The sequence below is a fragment of the Macaca thibetana genome, chromosome 1, assembly GCF_024542745.1.
Source record: "Macaca thibetana thibetana isolate TM-01 chromosome 1, ASM2454274v1, whole genome shotgun sequence".
Classification (NCBI taxonomy): domain Eukaryota; kingdom Metazoa; phylum Chordata; class Mammalia; order Primates; family Cercopithecidae; genus Macaca; species Macaca thibetana.
The window spans coordinates 108,148,608-108,163,211 of NC_065578.1; the positions used below are offsets into that span (position 1 = coordinate 108,148,608).

General features: G+C 40.6%; 1 protein-coding gene across 3 annotated transcripts in view; it reads left to right on the forward strand.

The window, feature by feature from the left end:
• Window positions 1-1,157: 1,157 nt before the first annotated feature.
• Window positions 1,158-14,604, forward strand: part of GPSM2 (G protein signaling modulator 2) — a 56,448-nt gene continuing 43,001 nt past the window's right edge. The window contains exons 1-2 of one of the 3 annotated variants that reach the window (XM_050745849.1): window positions 1,158-2,044; window positions 10,069-10,372. In XM_050745849.1, coding sequence (XP_050601806.1) covers window positions 10,317-10,372 — 56 coding nt within the window. In that variant the 5' untranslated portion in view covers window positions 1,158-2,044; window positions 10,069-10,316. Of the gene's footprint in view, window positions 2,045-7,125; window positions 7,471-10,068; window positions 10,373-14,604 lie in introns of those variants that run through there. The other 2 variants (XM_050745852.1, XM_050745862.1) reach the window with 2 other exon arrangements.

The following is a 14,604-nucleotide window of genomic DNA, read 5'->3' on the forward strand; positions in this document are numbered from 1 at the left end:
TATTTACCAGAACCTGATATTAAAGATGGTTGTTGATAATAATAATAATAGGTATCAAGTATGGAGCAGTTTCTATGTGTCAGGCCCTATGTCAACCACTTAACAACCTTACCTCACGGAAGCATCATAGCTACCCTTATTAGAAGAGGCTTTATTATGTTTCATAGTTGGGGAAACTAAGACTAAAGAAGATAACTCATTCAAGGTCAATCAGATAAGTAAGTAGCAGAGTTGGAACTCAAACCCAGGTTTAGTTTGATGACAAAGCTGTTCCTTTAAGCAATTTGCCACAACATGCACCTAATGGGAAATGTTGCTCGGATCGCTGGTGATGGCCATCATTCACAGAGATACTGAACCCAGAGTTTTCTTGAACATAGGCTTTACCCTGTAGAAACATTTAAACTTTGTTTCAGAAGAGAAATATCTATTTGAGAAATAATCTAACTAAATTCATCAGATGCTTTACCCCAGAGAGACTCTGGTCTTGGTATTTCGGTTTTTGTTGTTGTTTGAGACGGAGTCTCGGTCTGTCGCCCAGGCTGAAAGTGCAGTGGCGCAATCTCAGCTCACTGCAACCTCCGCCTCCTGGGTTCAAACCACTCTACTGCCTCAGCCTCCCGAATAACTGGGATTGCAGGCGCCCGCCACCAGGCACGGCTAATTTTTGTATTTTTAGTAGAGATGGGGTTTCACCATGTTGGCCAGGCTGGTCTCCAACTCAGGTGATCCACCCGCCTCGGCCTCTCAAAGTGCTGATATTACAAATGTGAGCCACTGCGCCCTGCCGTTATTTTGTGAAGAACAAACTACAAGGTGACTACTATTTTGGGGCCACCTTGACATGGAGGAGAGGTGAATGGAAATAAAACTTATTCTTCCCTGTGTCTTTAGAATGTAGGTGCTGAAACTGAGTAAAACTGCCACCCAATTTTCCTGGGAACCAGCGATTCTGCAGTCAACAGAAGTTTGCTTTTCCAACAGCTGGAAACGCCAAGATTGTGGCACAGCCTCAAGAACTGAGGCTGCCTTGTTCAGACTTTCACACGGTCCCTCTGTTCCTTCCACAGAGGCCTCTTTTTCTTCGACATCCCGCATCTGCCGCTTGGGACACTCATTCTGCAGGGGAGCACCAAGTCTTCCAAAAAGGCGGCGCTGGTTTTGTGCTCCATTTTTAAAGGGATCTAGGCCAGCCCCTATCTGAACTCCGTATGATTTTTTGTTTGTTTGTTTGTTTGTTTGAGACGGAGTTTCACTCTTGTTGCCCAGGCTGGAGTGCAATGGCGCGATCTCGGCTCACCACAACCTCCGCCTCCCAGGTTCACGCGATTCCCTGCCTCAGCCTCCTGAGTAGCTGGGATTACAGGCATGCGCCACCACTCCCGGTTAATTTAGTATTTTTAGTAGAGATGGGGTTTCTCCATGTTGGTCAGGCTGGTCTCAAGCTCCCGACCTCAGGTGATCCGCCCGCCTCGGCCTCACAAAGTGCTGAGAGTACAGCCGTCAGCCACTGCGCCCGGCCAACTCTGGACAATATTTATTGCTCTACTTTTTAGTGTCTGAAGAAGAAAGAAGGGGACAGGAAAGAAACTTCAGTTTGAGAGTTGAGGACACGTGCCAGAGCAGAGGAGGACCAAGCTCCCAAGTCCCCTGTCACCTTGACACGCAGACGGGTCGCCAGGACTGCGAAGAGTGGGGCAACCAGCGCCCCGCCCCGCCCCGCTGCGCCGCCAGCCATTGGCCGGTCCGAAAGACGCGGGGCGTTGTCGGTTTGAATGGAGCGCCTGGAGCCGGGGCGCAGGCGCAGAGGGCGGTGTTGAGGCCGGCGGAGCGGCGGGACCCCTAGGTGGCGGAGGGACGCTCGGGGGAAGCGAGGGGCGCTAAGAGCTCTGGCCCACGTGACCTGCCGGGGGCGGGAGCAGGGGGCGCGCCGGCCTCCCGCGGTGCCCCTGCCTGGGGGAGGGGCCGTGACCACCCGCCTGTCGCCCGAGGCGGTCGCCGCTGCACCTTCACCGCGTACCGGGGACCCGCCGGCCCGCGGGAGGTGAGCGCTACCGCGACGAGGGGTCTGAGACGTTTGAAGGGCTCTCGGAAGGAGGTGACAGGGAGGGGTGCGTGTGCGTGCGTGTGGAGCTTCTGTGTCCAGAGGTCTGGGGGCGACGTCCTTTGTTTTGGGCGGAGGGCGGGCGGGGGACTTTCGGGACCTGTGGGCGCTGCGGGGACGCGGCGTCGATGCTCAAGAAACCAGAAACTCGGCTTGAGGAGTTGCTGCTTTTTTGTTGGAAAGTCTTAAAATGAGAGTAAAGCGTAAGAATCTCACTCCCGAGTCTTTTTTTTTTTTTTTTAAGGTAAAGAGTTTGCTAGAGTCCAGCGACTTCTTACTATTCTGAGTGTGAGTAACAAATTGTGAGTTAAAGCCCGAATCCCCGTGGAATGCAATCCGAGGCTGATTGCAATCACTTGGAGTCGGGCGCTTCCTACCTAAACCAGGCAGTTTGTGGCAAATACCTGCGTTGACCGTGTTTAAATTAGTGAACTTTCGGGCACCCACTGGTCGATTTACGGTAGAAATTGGTAGTTGCTGCAAAAAGTGTGAGTAAACATAAAACGTTAAGAAAACCCTTTCTTGAAATCTATAGAATGCCTTCAAATCAAAAATGAAAAAAAAATCTGAAATTTCCTTGTTTTAGTAGTAACCAATTAGAGCATTAACTCTGGTTAAAGAAAACGAGTAAGGATGGAAATTTTCTTTGCCTTGATGCATAATTTAACCGCACCGTAGAATTAAACGAAGTAGGTTCTTGGCTTTCCTTTCTGTCCGGTTTGCGTTGGAGCCTTCATGGGTTGTGTTGGATGTTAACAGGACCAACCGAGCTGAGTTTTCAAGCTGCCACTTTAGAAGGGTGTTCCAAAGATTTCTGGCCTGATAATAGCCAGTGTGATTGCTTCTGATAAATACCACTTTTGCTTGGGTTCTCACTATTCAGGAGCAGCTTTTGTTGATTGTTTAGAAGTGAATAAACAACATTAAAAAGGGTAGATCACCGTTGGTTGACACGGTGTGTGTAAGGAGAGGGGGGCCTTAGGGATCAGGGGTGGTCTAACACTTACTCCTCTTTACAACTACCATGAGTCGTTTTCACAAGCTATCTCCCAGGCTATTATTTATAATTTAAGTATTGGAGCGGTTTCAAAGTAGAAAGTTGCCCGATGTTGTTGTAGAGGCATGTCTCCAAAATCCTCTTTGGCCAGATAAGCAGTTTAGTTGTATTTTCTTACGTTCTTAAATCAGATATTCGGTGTTACAGACATAGTTTAATATAAATCTGAGACTTGGTTACTAGACTAATTAAAACAGTGATAAGATATAGTAGTTTTTAAAATGACCTTTTCATAAACATAAAATATTTCTAAGATCTATCTTAAAAATTTTGTTATTAGTTCTCTGGAATTTTAAAATTGAAAACGTGACATAGATTTAGGTTATTCTAAATTTGAATATATATTAAATCTGTCTATTTTATAATAACAGTTACTATTATTACTACAGCACTATGTTGAGTACTTTTGTTATGTATCAGAGCCAGGTGCTGGGTCAGGTGCTTTATAAATCATGTCTGTAATTATCACAGCACATTTTAGGTAAGTGTCATTATGCCCACACCAACTGAGAGTTTAGCATAAGATCATATAACTAATAAGTCACTGTGCTGAGATTTCAAATCATGGGCCGATCCCAAAGCACATACTGTATTTCTTCTGTGTGTCTGTTTAAATCTCTGCTGTGTCTCTGAATTCCATTTGTAGGGACAAATTCTACTTTAAAGATGGCTTTAGGTGCTGTGTGTTGTAGCTTCGCAGAAATATTTCAGTCTTTCTGTTGGAACTATCTTGCTTCATTATCTTATAAATCATCTTATGAATCACATTATATTTTCAATATCCTCTTAATCATCTTTATACAAAACATAAGTGAAGAGTAAGACTTTTCTGAGTTTCTTACATAAATATGAATACAATCTTTCCTGTGGAAAAGAAATGTATTAAAGTCCGGTTTTCTCACTGTTACCGGATTCTTTGGCCTCATCATAATTCCTATCTTTTTCCCAGACAAGAAATGAAAGTTTGTTGGGCATCCCTTATGTGCAAAGCAATGTCTTTGGTATTGTGAGATGACAAGAGAATGCTTGCTATTCAGTAGTTGTTTCTGGTGTTTTTGTAGTATTTTTCTTTCCTCCCCATTCCTGCCTTATATGTTGCTGTTGGCTTATCTTCCTAGCAGAGATCCAACTTGGCTATTCCTTTCTGGGGAAAAAATACCAGCAAGGTTCCCCATTGTGTAAATAAAAGGCTGAGGCCGGGTGCGGTGGCTCATGCCTGTAATCCCAGCACCTTGGGAGGCTGAGGTGGATGGATCACTAGGTCAGGAGTTTGACACCAGCCTGACCGACATGGTGGAACCCCATCTCTACTAAAAATACAATAATTAGCTCGTTGTGGTGGTGCATGCCTGTAATCCAAGCTACTCAGGAGGCTGAGGTAGGAGAATCGCTTGAACTCAGGAGGGGGAGGTTGCAGTGAGCCGGGTTCGCGCCACTGCACTCCAGCCTGGGTGACAGAGCCAGACTCCATCTCAAAAAAAAAAAAAAAAAGGCTGAATATGAATCTATGCTTCTGCCACATATTCAGAGTCCCTCACAATTTGTTAACTGTTCTAACTTCTCAGACTTCTCTTTCACTACTCTGAACACTATGTGCTTATCCTGGAACACATTCTGCGCATTTCTACCTCTCCCTTTTTCTTGAGCTGTTCTTTTCCCTTGACTGTAATGCCTTTCCTTCATTTGGCTAATAAGATCAAGCCATCCTTCAAGGTGCAGTACAAACTTCTTTGCTTCCAAAATTTTTCCCTGGTCCTTTTTAGTTAGAATTATTCTTCCCATATTATCTCAAAACATTATTGAATAGAAACATTTATTTTCCCACAGAATGTTGATAACTTTTGGGAAGAGAAGATAAAATCATGCTTAAATATATTTTGCTATGGAGAATTCTAAACTCAAACTCTCTAGGGACCCTTTCTAAGCATTTATAATATTTCCGCATTTGGAATTTATTTCTGCTTAAAAATGTGTTTGGGTCGGGCGCGGTGGCTCACGCCTGTAATCCCAGCACTTTGAGGGGCCCAGGTGGGCGGATCACTTGAGGCCAGGAGTCGAGACCAGCCTGCCCAACATGGCGAAACCCTGTCTCTACTAAAAATACAAAAATTAGCCAGGCATGGTGCTGGACACCTGTAATCCCAGCTATTCGGGAGGCTGAGGCAGGAGAATCACTTGAACCCAGGAGGTGAAGGTTGCAGTGAACCAAGATGTCACCGCTGCACTCCAGCCTGGGCGACAGAGTGAGACTACATCTCTTTAAAAAAAAAAAAAAAAAATGCTTAGTGGAAAGGACCATTTCCTTTCTATTTCACTGTTGAGCTTTAAAATTATCATGTATATGTATTAGTTGATTGAAGCTGATGACCATCATTGGTAGTAATAAATGGCTATGTTTACCAAAAAGATTTATATATAGTTCAGATGATCTAACCTGGAGGCAAGAAAAGTAAATTATATATTTATTGTCTGATGAATGTTACCAGTTTGTATAGATCCATGGATGGAAGAAACAGACCAAATAAACAAACAACAACAACAACAACAACAACAAAAACAAACAGACCAAAAGTTATTGTCAGTTAAGTGCCAATCAGGATCAGATAGGTTAGACAAATTCAAAGAAGCACAAAATGTAACCTGGTTTGCAAACTTTTTACTGCCAATGGAGTAAAGCAGGGCTAGGATCTCTGATAAAGAGCTTTTCTTGTCTGCTCTGATTGCATACCTTGGACAGTGCCTGAAAGTCCACCTAGCTGTCTAAATGAAGTCTGTCTATTTTGACTTTCTAATTAGATAATTAAATGCGAGGCAGTTAGAGTTGTGTACTAGTTGATCTTTCTGTATGTTTCTGTCAATTCCTGGGATATGGAAAAAATGATTGCCTTTTCTTTAGGGTTAGATGCTGTGATCTAGCAATTTTGTTAATTTTGCAGTTTTTGGAGCATTGCTTGGAAGATACTGTTAGGAAACAGATTTGTTCCTTGCAGATTGTTAGTTGTAAATAATAATGGAGGTTGAACTTGATGACTTCTCAGTATCCTTACAAACCTATCATTTATTTTCCAATTGTTGGTCCTGTGGTTAATTTTTCTTATCCTAATGAACAAATTTGTAATTTAATATTTGTTGCAAATTTTACTAGTCTTACACTACATACACACGCATTGTATCTAGGAAGTAGATTTGTTAACTCCATGTAATGAGGAACATGAGTGAACACATTATTGCTAAATTGGCTACAGAGTTCTTGAAACATGAATCATGAATCAAGAATTGCTTGTTTGTTCAGTGAATTTTTTTTTTGTGAAGTGCTACCTAATTGTTATGGAGATTGTAATGTAAGAGGCACTTTTAAAGATATTCTTCCCTTGAGAATAGTAAGACTATATTATAAATTGCTCTTATTGAAATAGTGAATAGCATTCTGTCTTCTTGCTTATTTTGATAGTCTTAAAAATGGTTCTACATGCAGTTTTCATCAAGTAAAGTATTTTGCAACTTTATGTTCATTTACTTATTCGTTAATTTGTTAAACATGTAAATGCTATATGTTTCTTCTTAAGGAGTACGAAATTAACATTTTATAATGATTGCAAAATTTATTTAGAATTTCATTAAGAACTCATGGATGAGAAAAATATTTTATTTTTTTAGAGACAGGATCTCACTCTGTGGCCCAGACTGGAATGCAGTGGTGCGATCATAGATTACTATAACCTCCAACTCCTGGGCTCAAACAGTCCTCCTGCCTCATCCTCCCAAGTAGCTGGGACTATAGACACAGTCCACCACACCTGGCTGATTTTTTAATTTTTTGTAGAAACAGGGTCTTATACATTGCCTGGGCTGGTCTTGAACTGCTGGTCTCAAGTGATCCTCCCACCTTGGTCTTCCAAATCACTGGGATTACAGATGTGAGCTACCGGGCCTGGCTGAGAAAAATATTTACATTTAATATCAGTATCTGTGGGGAATTGGTTCCAGGACCCCCTGAGGATACCAAAATCCATGGATGCTCAAGTTGCTTATATAACATGGTATAGTATTTGCATATAACCTGTACATATCTTTCCACAAACTTTCAATCCTCTCTAGATTACTTATGATACCTAATATGATGTAAATGCTATGTAAATAGTTGTTATACGGTAGTGTTTAGGGAATAATGCCAAGGAAAAAAGTCTATACGTGTTCAGTAGAGACACAACTATTCATTTTCTTTCCTGAATATTTTTGATACGCAGTTGGTTGAATCCACTGTGCAGAACCCACAGATCTGGAGGGCCTACTATAATTTAATTCTCAGGTAAATTAATTCTAATACCTCTCTTTCTGCTCCATTTTATAAATAACAGCCCAAACCTCATAGTGGATAATGGGAGACAATTTCATTGCCAGTTTAGCTATTTGTGTAATCTGGATGCACTTTGGAGCTATTGCTATGAGTGTCCACACTAATTCCCTTTATTAATTTTTTTATTAAGGAAAAAAGAGGCACAATGGAATTCTGAACAAAAGGAAAAGAGATTTGATGTGTTGATAGCTGCTACCTTTTTGTTCTTTCTTAAAATACTGCTTCCTAGCCAATGCTGTGGCATGCACCTGTAGTCCCAGCTACTTGGGAGGTTGAAGCGAGAGGATCACGTGAGGTCAAGAGTTCCAGGCTGCAGTGTGCTATGATTGTGATGTGAATAGCCACTTTACTCCAGCCTGGGCAACATAGCAAGATCCCATCTCTAAAAAACAAAACAACAACAAAAGATAGTGCTTCCTTTTTTGGCCAAGAGAAGGGATCAGAGGAGTTAATATTTTGTCTTTCTTGCATGCTAAACTTGTTATTAATATGAAAACCTCATTTCCTCTAGGAAACTTCGTCAGTATTCCCAAGGCTGTTTCTTTCTACCTTCCCTCCTCTCACCTTACTGCTCTGTTCCCTATTAACCTCTAGCTGTACTTAACTGACAGAGCAGTGAGTACTCATTAGAGTCTGGTTTATGTTATAACTGAAATACTTAAAAGGACGTTATATAGAAGAGGAATTGGGCTTTATTGTATATGGCAGCAGAAGGAAGAAGTGGAACAAATGGGTAGAAATGGAAGGATTGCTCAAAGTATGGAAGAGTTTTCTTATAGGAATATTCAAAATTAGGATTAGCTGCTTTATGACCTATGTAGGAATGCTATAGTAAAATAGTGGACTAACTGACCTCTAGGATTGTTTATAACACTGAGATTCCAGGACTTTATGATTGTTTATCTATGAATTTATCTCATATATACATATGTATATCCTTCTTTGTCTTTCTCAATTGTTATCTCAGAGGTTATAATTTATATCTGATGTGCTGTAGCTCTCTCTAATGTATCGGTATGGATTCGTTTTTGTTTTAAAATTCTCAGTCTTTATCACTGAAGATTTTGCCTTTATTCCTCTATTTCTTTCTCACCCTCCTATTAGATATATTATAGGGCTGCTCATTTTATTCTCCTTTTCTCTGAACTTCTCTGTGTTATTTTTCGTCTGCTTATCATTCTCTCTTTAGCTGCTTAACTAGTACATTGAGGGTTTGTTGTTGTTTTGATGGGGGGAGACAGAGTCTCGCTGCATCGCCTGGACTGGAGTGCAATGGCATGATCTTGGCTCACTGGAACCTCCGGCTCCCGGGTTCAAGTGATTCTCATGCCTCAGCCTCCCAAGTAGCTGGGATTACCGTCGTGCATCACCACACCTGGCTAATTTTTGTATTTTTAGTAGAGACAGGGTTTCACCATGTTGGCTAGGCTGGTCTTGAACTCCTGGCCTCAAGTGATCACCTGCCTCGGCCTCCCAAAGCACTGGGATTACAGGCATGAGCCGTTACACCTGGCCTTAACTAGTACATTGAGTTATTAATATCAGTGTTCATGGTAGTTTTTTGTTTCATTTTGTTTTGGGGCAGGGTCTTGCTCTGTCACCCAGGCTGGAGTGCAGTGGCGTGAATATCAATACTTTTAGTAACAGCAATCAAAAACCTATAATCAAAATGTCCATCAACAGCAGAATGAAAAATACATTTGGTATACAATGGAATATACATGCAAGTTGTAGCTATGCACAACAATTGAGAAAAATCTCAGAAACATAGCGTTCAGCAAAATCATACAAAACTCAATTGTATCTTATTTAGGACTATACCGACATTTGTAGTAAAGTTGTAAAGACAAGCAAAGGAATAAGGAACAAAATTCAGTTTAGAAATCACCTTAAAGGGAAAAGGAAGGAGATGGGTTAGGTTGGACTACCCAGGAGACTTTAAAGGCAGTGGTAATGTTCTTATTTTAAACTGAATGGTGTTATATAAATATTTGTTGTGTCATTCTTTTTACCATATACATATTTCCCAAATTTCTTTTGTACCTACCCAATATTAATAAAAAACATTTTAAAGACCTTAAAGAGTCTAAGTAGAATATATTTTGAAAGCAAATGAATCCAACTATAACCTAAGTATCAGTGTGATATCTTCTTTGAAGAAATAAATTTACTGAGTTTGGAGTTGACTATTTCAAATAATTATTGAATTTTCATTTGATTTGTTAGTAGTAGTTTTTAAAAGTGGCAATTTTGTTTTTAGATGTTAATATGATACCTACTGTTATTCTTTTTTGTTTATAGCAGAAAATATTACATAAAATTATTAAATTTCAAACATTTTAAAAATTAAAGTACAGCTCTCAAATCTCATCTATTCCCACCCCTATTTAGAAGCTCCATGATGACAGTTAAGCCCTGTGCTGTCTTCTGTAGTGATTGACATGACAGCAGTCTGTGGAGTTAGCTTGTGATTATGTACAGCTCAGGGTTACTATAGGTTATTCTTTGAAAATAGGACTTCAAGCAAAGCATCTTGTATTCCTTTTGCAGAAATGTTGCTGAAGTGCTGCTGAAAGGGCCAGAGATGCAAGGATTTGGGACACATTTTGAACCTTTAAGCTGTCTGACATTGACCTCCTTTCGTTATTAATAAAGAAGAAGCAGGAGCTTAGGATGTATTAACACCAACTCATTAATATACTAACCGGACAATGTTCTACAAATAATTCTACACTGTAAAGGACTGGATTGGCACAAAATAAAATAATTTCATTTTATTCAGCTTATAATATGACTTGATGGAGGAAAATTTGATAAGCATGAGGGAAGACCATTCTTTTCATGTTCGTTACAGGTAAGACTATTGCTGTCTTAATGGATGACCTTTAATCCTTATTTTAAAATGTTTTTAACTCTGATGACCATTTCAAGTTTCAGATGAAAATACTCAAATATACCAGCCATAGTATTGTCTGTAGACAATATTTTCTTTTTGTTGTAAGTTTTTATGTCCTTTCTATAGAAAAATGGAAGTAGAGACCAATTGTGTACTATGGTTTGTTTAATGTTCCCTGGAAGAGTTTATGAATAATTTCTTTATAATTTGTAACTTTTTATATAATGCAAATATGTAAATGAAATATGTTTGAAAATCTTTGAGGCTAAAAGATGGATTTTTTAAAAATGTGGTCAGCTGAAGGACCTAACCTTTGCATTGTAATTTAATGGTGATCTTTTAGAAATGAACTTTTTATTTTTGATTTATTTTTATTTTTTGTAGTGTATTGTTTTGATTCCCTTCTCATTTCCTTTTTTGTATTTTTTTATTTTATTAATTTTACTTTTTAACTTCTATATTATTAGAGATGGGAGTCTCACTATATTGCCCAGGCAAGTCTCAAACTCCTGGGCTCAAGCAGTCCTCCTGCCTCAGCCTCCAGAGTAGCAGGAACTGCAGGTGTGTGCCACTGCACCTGGCTTTTTGTTTTATCTTTAAAGGAAATTTTATTTCACTACCATTATTACTATTTTAAATATTTACCTAATCCACATTAATGTAAATACATTATTATTAAAATACAAATAAGCACTGCTCAAAAGAAATATCACTTTTAAGCTTAATGTCTAGTGACATTTTGTGTTGTTTTGCTGATTTAATACATAAGACCACAGTTTTACATGAAGTAGTGGTAATCCCTAATTTACTTCAGAAAGCAAGTCAGGCTGAGGAAAGGCACCCACATTCTCTCACAAGCTTCACGGGCCCTAGGGAAATGGCCTGGCTCCTCTAGGACCTACAGTGTTCCCTTGGATGCCCAAATGGACTGTCTACATTCCAGGTAAAAGGTTGCAGATTGTAGGGACCAGTGTTCCCACCTTTGTTCTGCATCCACAAGTATCTTTCACAAATACAGCACACTCCCTTTGGCTATACCTTATATATAATATGTTATGCAAATGTATGTGTATTGGGGGGGATGCTTCCCACTGATCTAGATCAGGATCCAAATCAGACATACACATCAGGAAAGGAGTGAAGCAAGCCAGGAAGTAAGTGATAGCTGGGCAGAATGAAGGTGTAGAGTGGGCAGGTCTTCCTGATTTTTCAGGAGAGCACAGGAAATCTGAAAATCTGAAGTGTTTGTTTGTTTGTTTGTTTTGAAACAGTCTCACTCTGATGCCCAGGCTGGAGTGCAGTGGCATGAGTTTGGCTCACTGTAACCTCTGCCTCCCAGGTTAAAGCGATTCTCTTGTCTCAGCTTCCCGAGCAGCTGGGATTATAGGTGTGTGTCACCATGCCCAGCTAATTTTTCGTATGTTTAGTAGATACAGCGTTTTGCCATATTGGCCAGGCTGGTCTTGAACTCCTGGCCTCAAGTGATTTGCCTGCCTCGGCCTCCCAAAATGCTGGGATTACAAGCATGAGCCACCAAGCCCAGCCGGAAATGTAAATCTTTAATATGCTGTCTCCAAATTCTGAAATGTTGGCAGCTAATGCAAATTTTTTTTTTTTAAATGTGGGTTGAACATTTTAAGGAGGAGAAAAAGCCCTGTAACAGACGCAACTCTCTAAAAAACCACACAGACAGGTGGGGGAGGTAGAGCTCGAGGTTTTGAGAAAGCTCCTCTCTAGGACATAACATACACTTACCCTGGGACTCCGAGGCTGTAACCCTTCTGCACCTCGAGGTCCAGAACACCAAGTGTGAAGTCTCCATCTCCTGGCCTTGCCCACCTCATTGCCCTCCATACCTCCTCATCACACCCTCCATTCCCCAAACCCCATAGGTTCCTCTGCCTCCCAGACTTTGGCCCTTATTCCTTGGATGGCCTAGAATGCCACTACCTGTCATCCTACCAGGCACTGCCTGTTGCAAGCCAGGGTGCCATTCTCATTCCTCACTCCTGGAGGGTTGCATACAGACCTTCCTATTGCATCCTTCTAGATGGGCTGCTTAGGTCAGTGTCACCCACAGACACCATGCACCCAGTGACAGTCTGTGAGAGCATGCGGCCCACCCCCATCCATGTGTGGAGCTCAGCCTTCGTAAATGAGCATTTTGAAGGAATGGGTATTAAATAAAACCAGAATAGGTGGGTACTTTGTAAACATGATAACCAATAGCCAGTTTAACATTTAGTGATAAAATATTAATGACATCTCTATTGCAATTAGGAACAAAACAAAACTATCTGCACTATGATTATTAACATTTATTCTGGAAGTTCTGGTAATTGCACTAAATGATAAAATAAATGCAAAATGCAAACTTAAATATTATAATCATTTAGTAAGGTGATTAGGGAATATGTTCTTTTTTTTTTTTTTTTTTTTTTTTTTTTTTTTTTTTTGAGATGGAGTATCGCTCTGTCCCACAGGCTGTAGTTCAGTGGTGTGCAATCTTGGCTCACTGCAACCTCTGCCTCTCAGGTTCAAGCAATTCTCCTGCCTCAGCCTCCTGAGTAGCTGGGACTACAGGCATGCACTGCCATGCCCGGCTAATTTTTGTATTTTTAGTAGAGATGGGGTTTGCCATGTTGGCCAGGCTGGTCTCGAACTCCTCATCTCAGGTGATCCACCTGCCTCGGCCTCCCAAAGTGCTGGGATTACAGGCATGAGTCACCGCACCTGGCTTTTTTTTTTTTTTTTTTAACCCCTTGAGACAGAGTCTTGTTCTGTTTCCCAGACTGGAGTGCAGTGGCATGATCACAGCTCACTGCAGCCTCAACCTCTCAGGCTTAAGCAATCCTCACACCTCAGCTTCCTGAGTAGCTAGGACTACAGCCGTGCCTGGCTAATTTTTAAAATCTTTGTGGAGATGCGACCTCACTGTGTTGCCTAGGCTAGTCTCGAACTCCTGGGCTCAAGAAATCCACCTACCTCGGCCTCCTAAAGTGCTTGAATTACAGGAATGAGCTGCCGTGCCCAGCTGGTAATAGATTCTTTATCAAAACTGTTACAAGTTAATTATTAGATAAACATCAGAATATTGTAGCAATTAATAGAATTCAAAATCTCAGAAGGAAGGTGTATCAAATTTTATATGTCTTAACATATTTAGGAAATAGGAGATTTATTATCCTGTAGAGTAAATGGTTCATGTTCGGAAGGTTCATGCCAAGGAAGTTAACATAGGTAAGATGAGGACATTTCTATTAAAAAAGAGTTTCAAGTAAAATAAAATGGAAGACATTTAAGATATAATTAAGATGAGATTTTAATATATGAAATGCTCTCATCCTACCTGTTACATAAACTTCCAGAAACCTGGGAATTATCTACTTTTTTCCTTTCTCATTCTGTATCCAGCATGAAGTATTGCTGGTTTCATCTCCTAAATGTTTCTCAGATTCATCTACTCATGTGCGTCCTTCCAGTTGTATGAAATGCTTGTTCCCTGGTGCCGTAAAGAAATATCACTTGAACATAAATGTATTTAGTAAGACATTTAAGACTTTCTGTATTTCCTGCAGAAAGGGTACACTCGCCAGCAGTTTTGCCACGAGAGTACACTGAACAAAGGAGACAGGGTCATTTATAACCTGACGCATCCACCCTACTGCTGTGTCCGGTTTCCATTGGCTGGAACGGGACCTCACATTCTGTATTTGTCCCGAGTGGCTAGCAACTTAGAACTTTTTAAAAGAGACAAAGGTAGAGGGCAACAAAGGAAGGAGGAAGTAACTTGTGGAATGTTGAGAAAGGTAAAAACACTTTTAAAGAAGGAAGAGGAACAGGTTATGACCTAATGCTTGCTTGGACCAGTATAAGCATGCTAGGGCAAATACTTAGGCTAAATTGTGGGAGCTAAGAACATAAAGTACATTGATTTCCTTATCGTGGCTAGCAGATATTTAAGAATGTTAGCACAGGTCTTTGAATAAATTTTGCTTCTAAGAGAAGTTACTATTTATTCCTAATTAGATGGGGAGGAAAGTCTTTGAAGAGGAACCTCTACTTTTTACACCACCATAGCTCAATTGAGATCCTCAGGATCTTCCTTCCAGACTCCCTCCATTCTTCACTTCTTGGAACCCATCATTTTGATTTGTCACGTAGTGGGCTCAGTCTCAAAACAGAGAGCT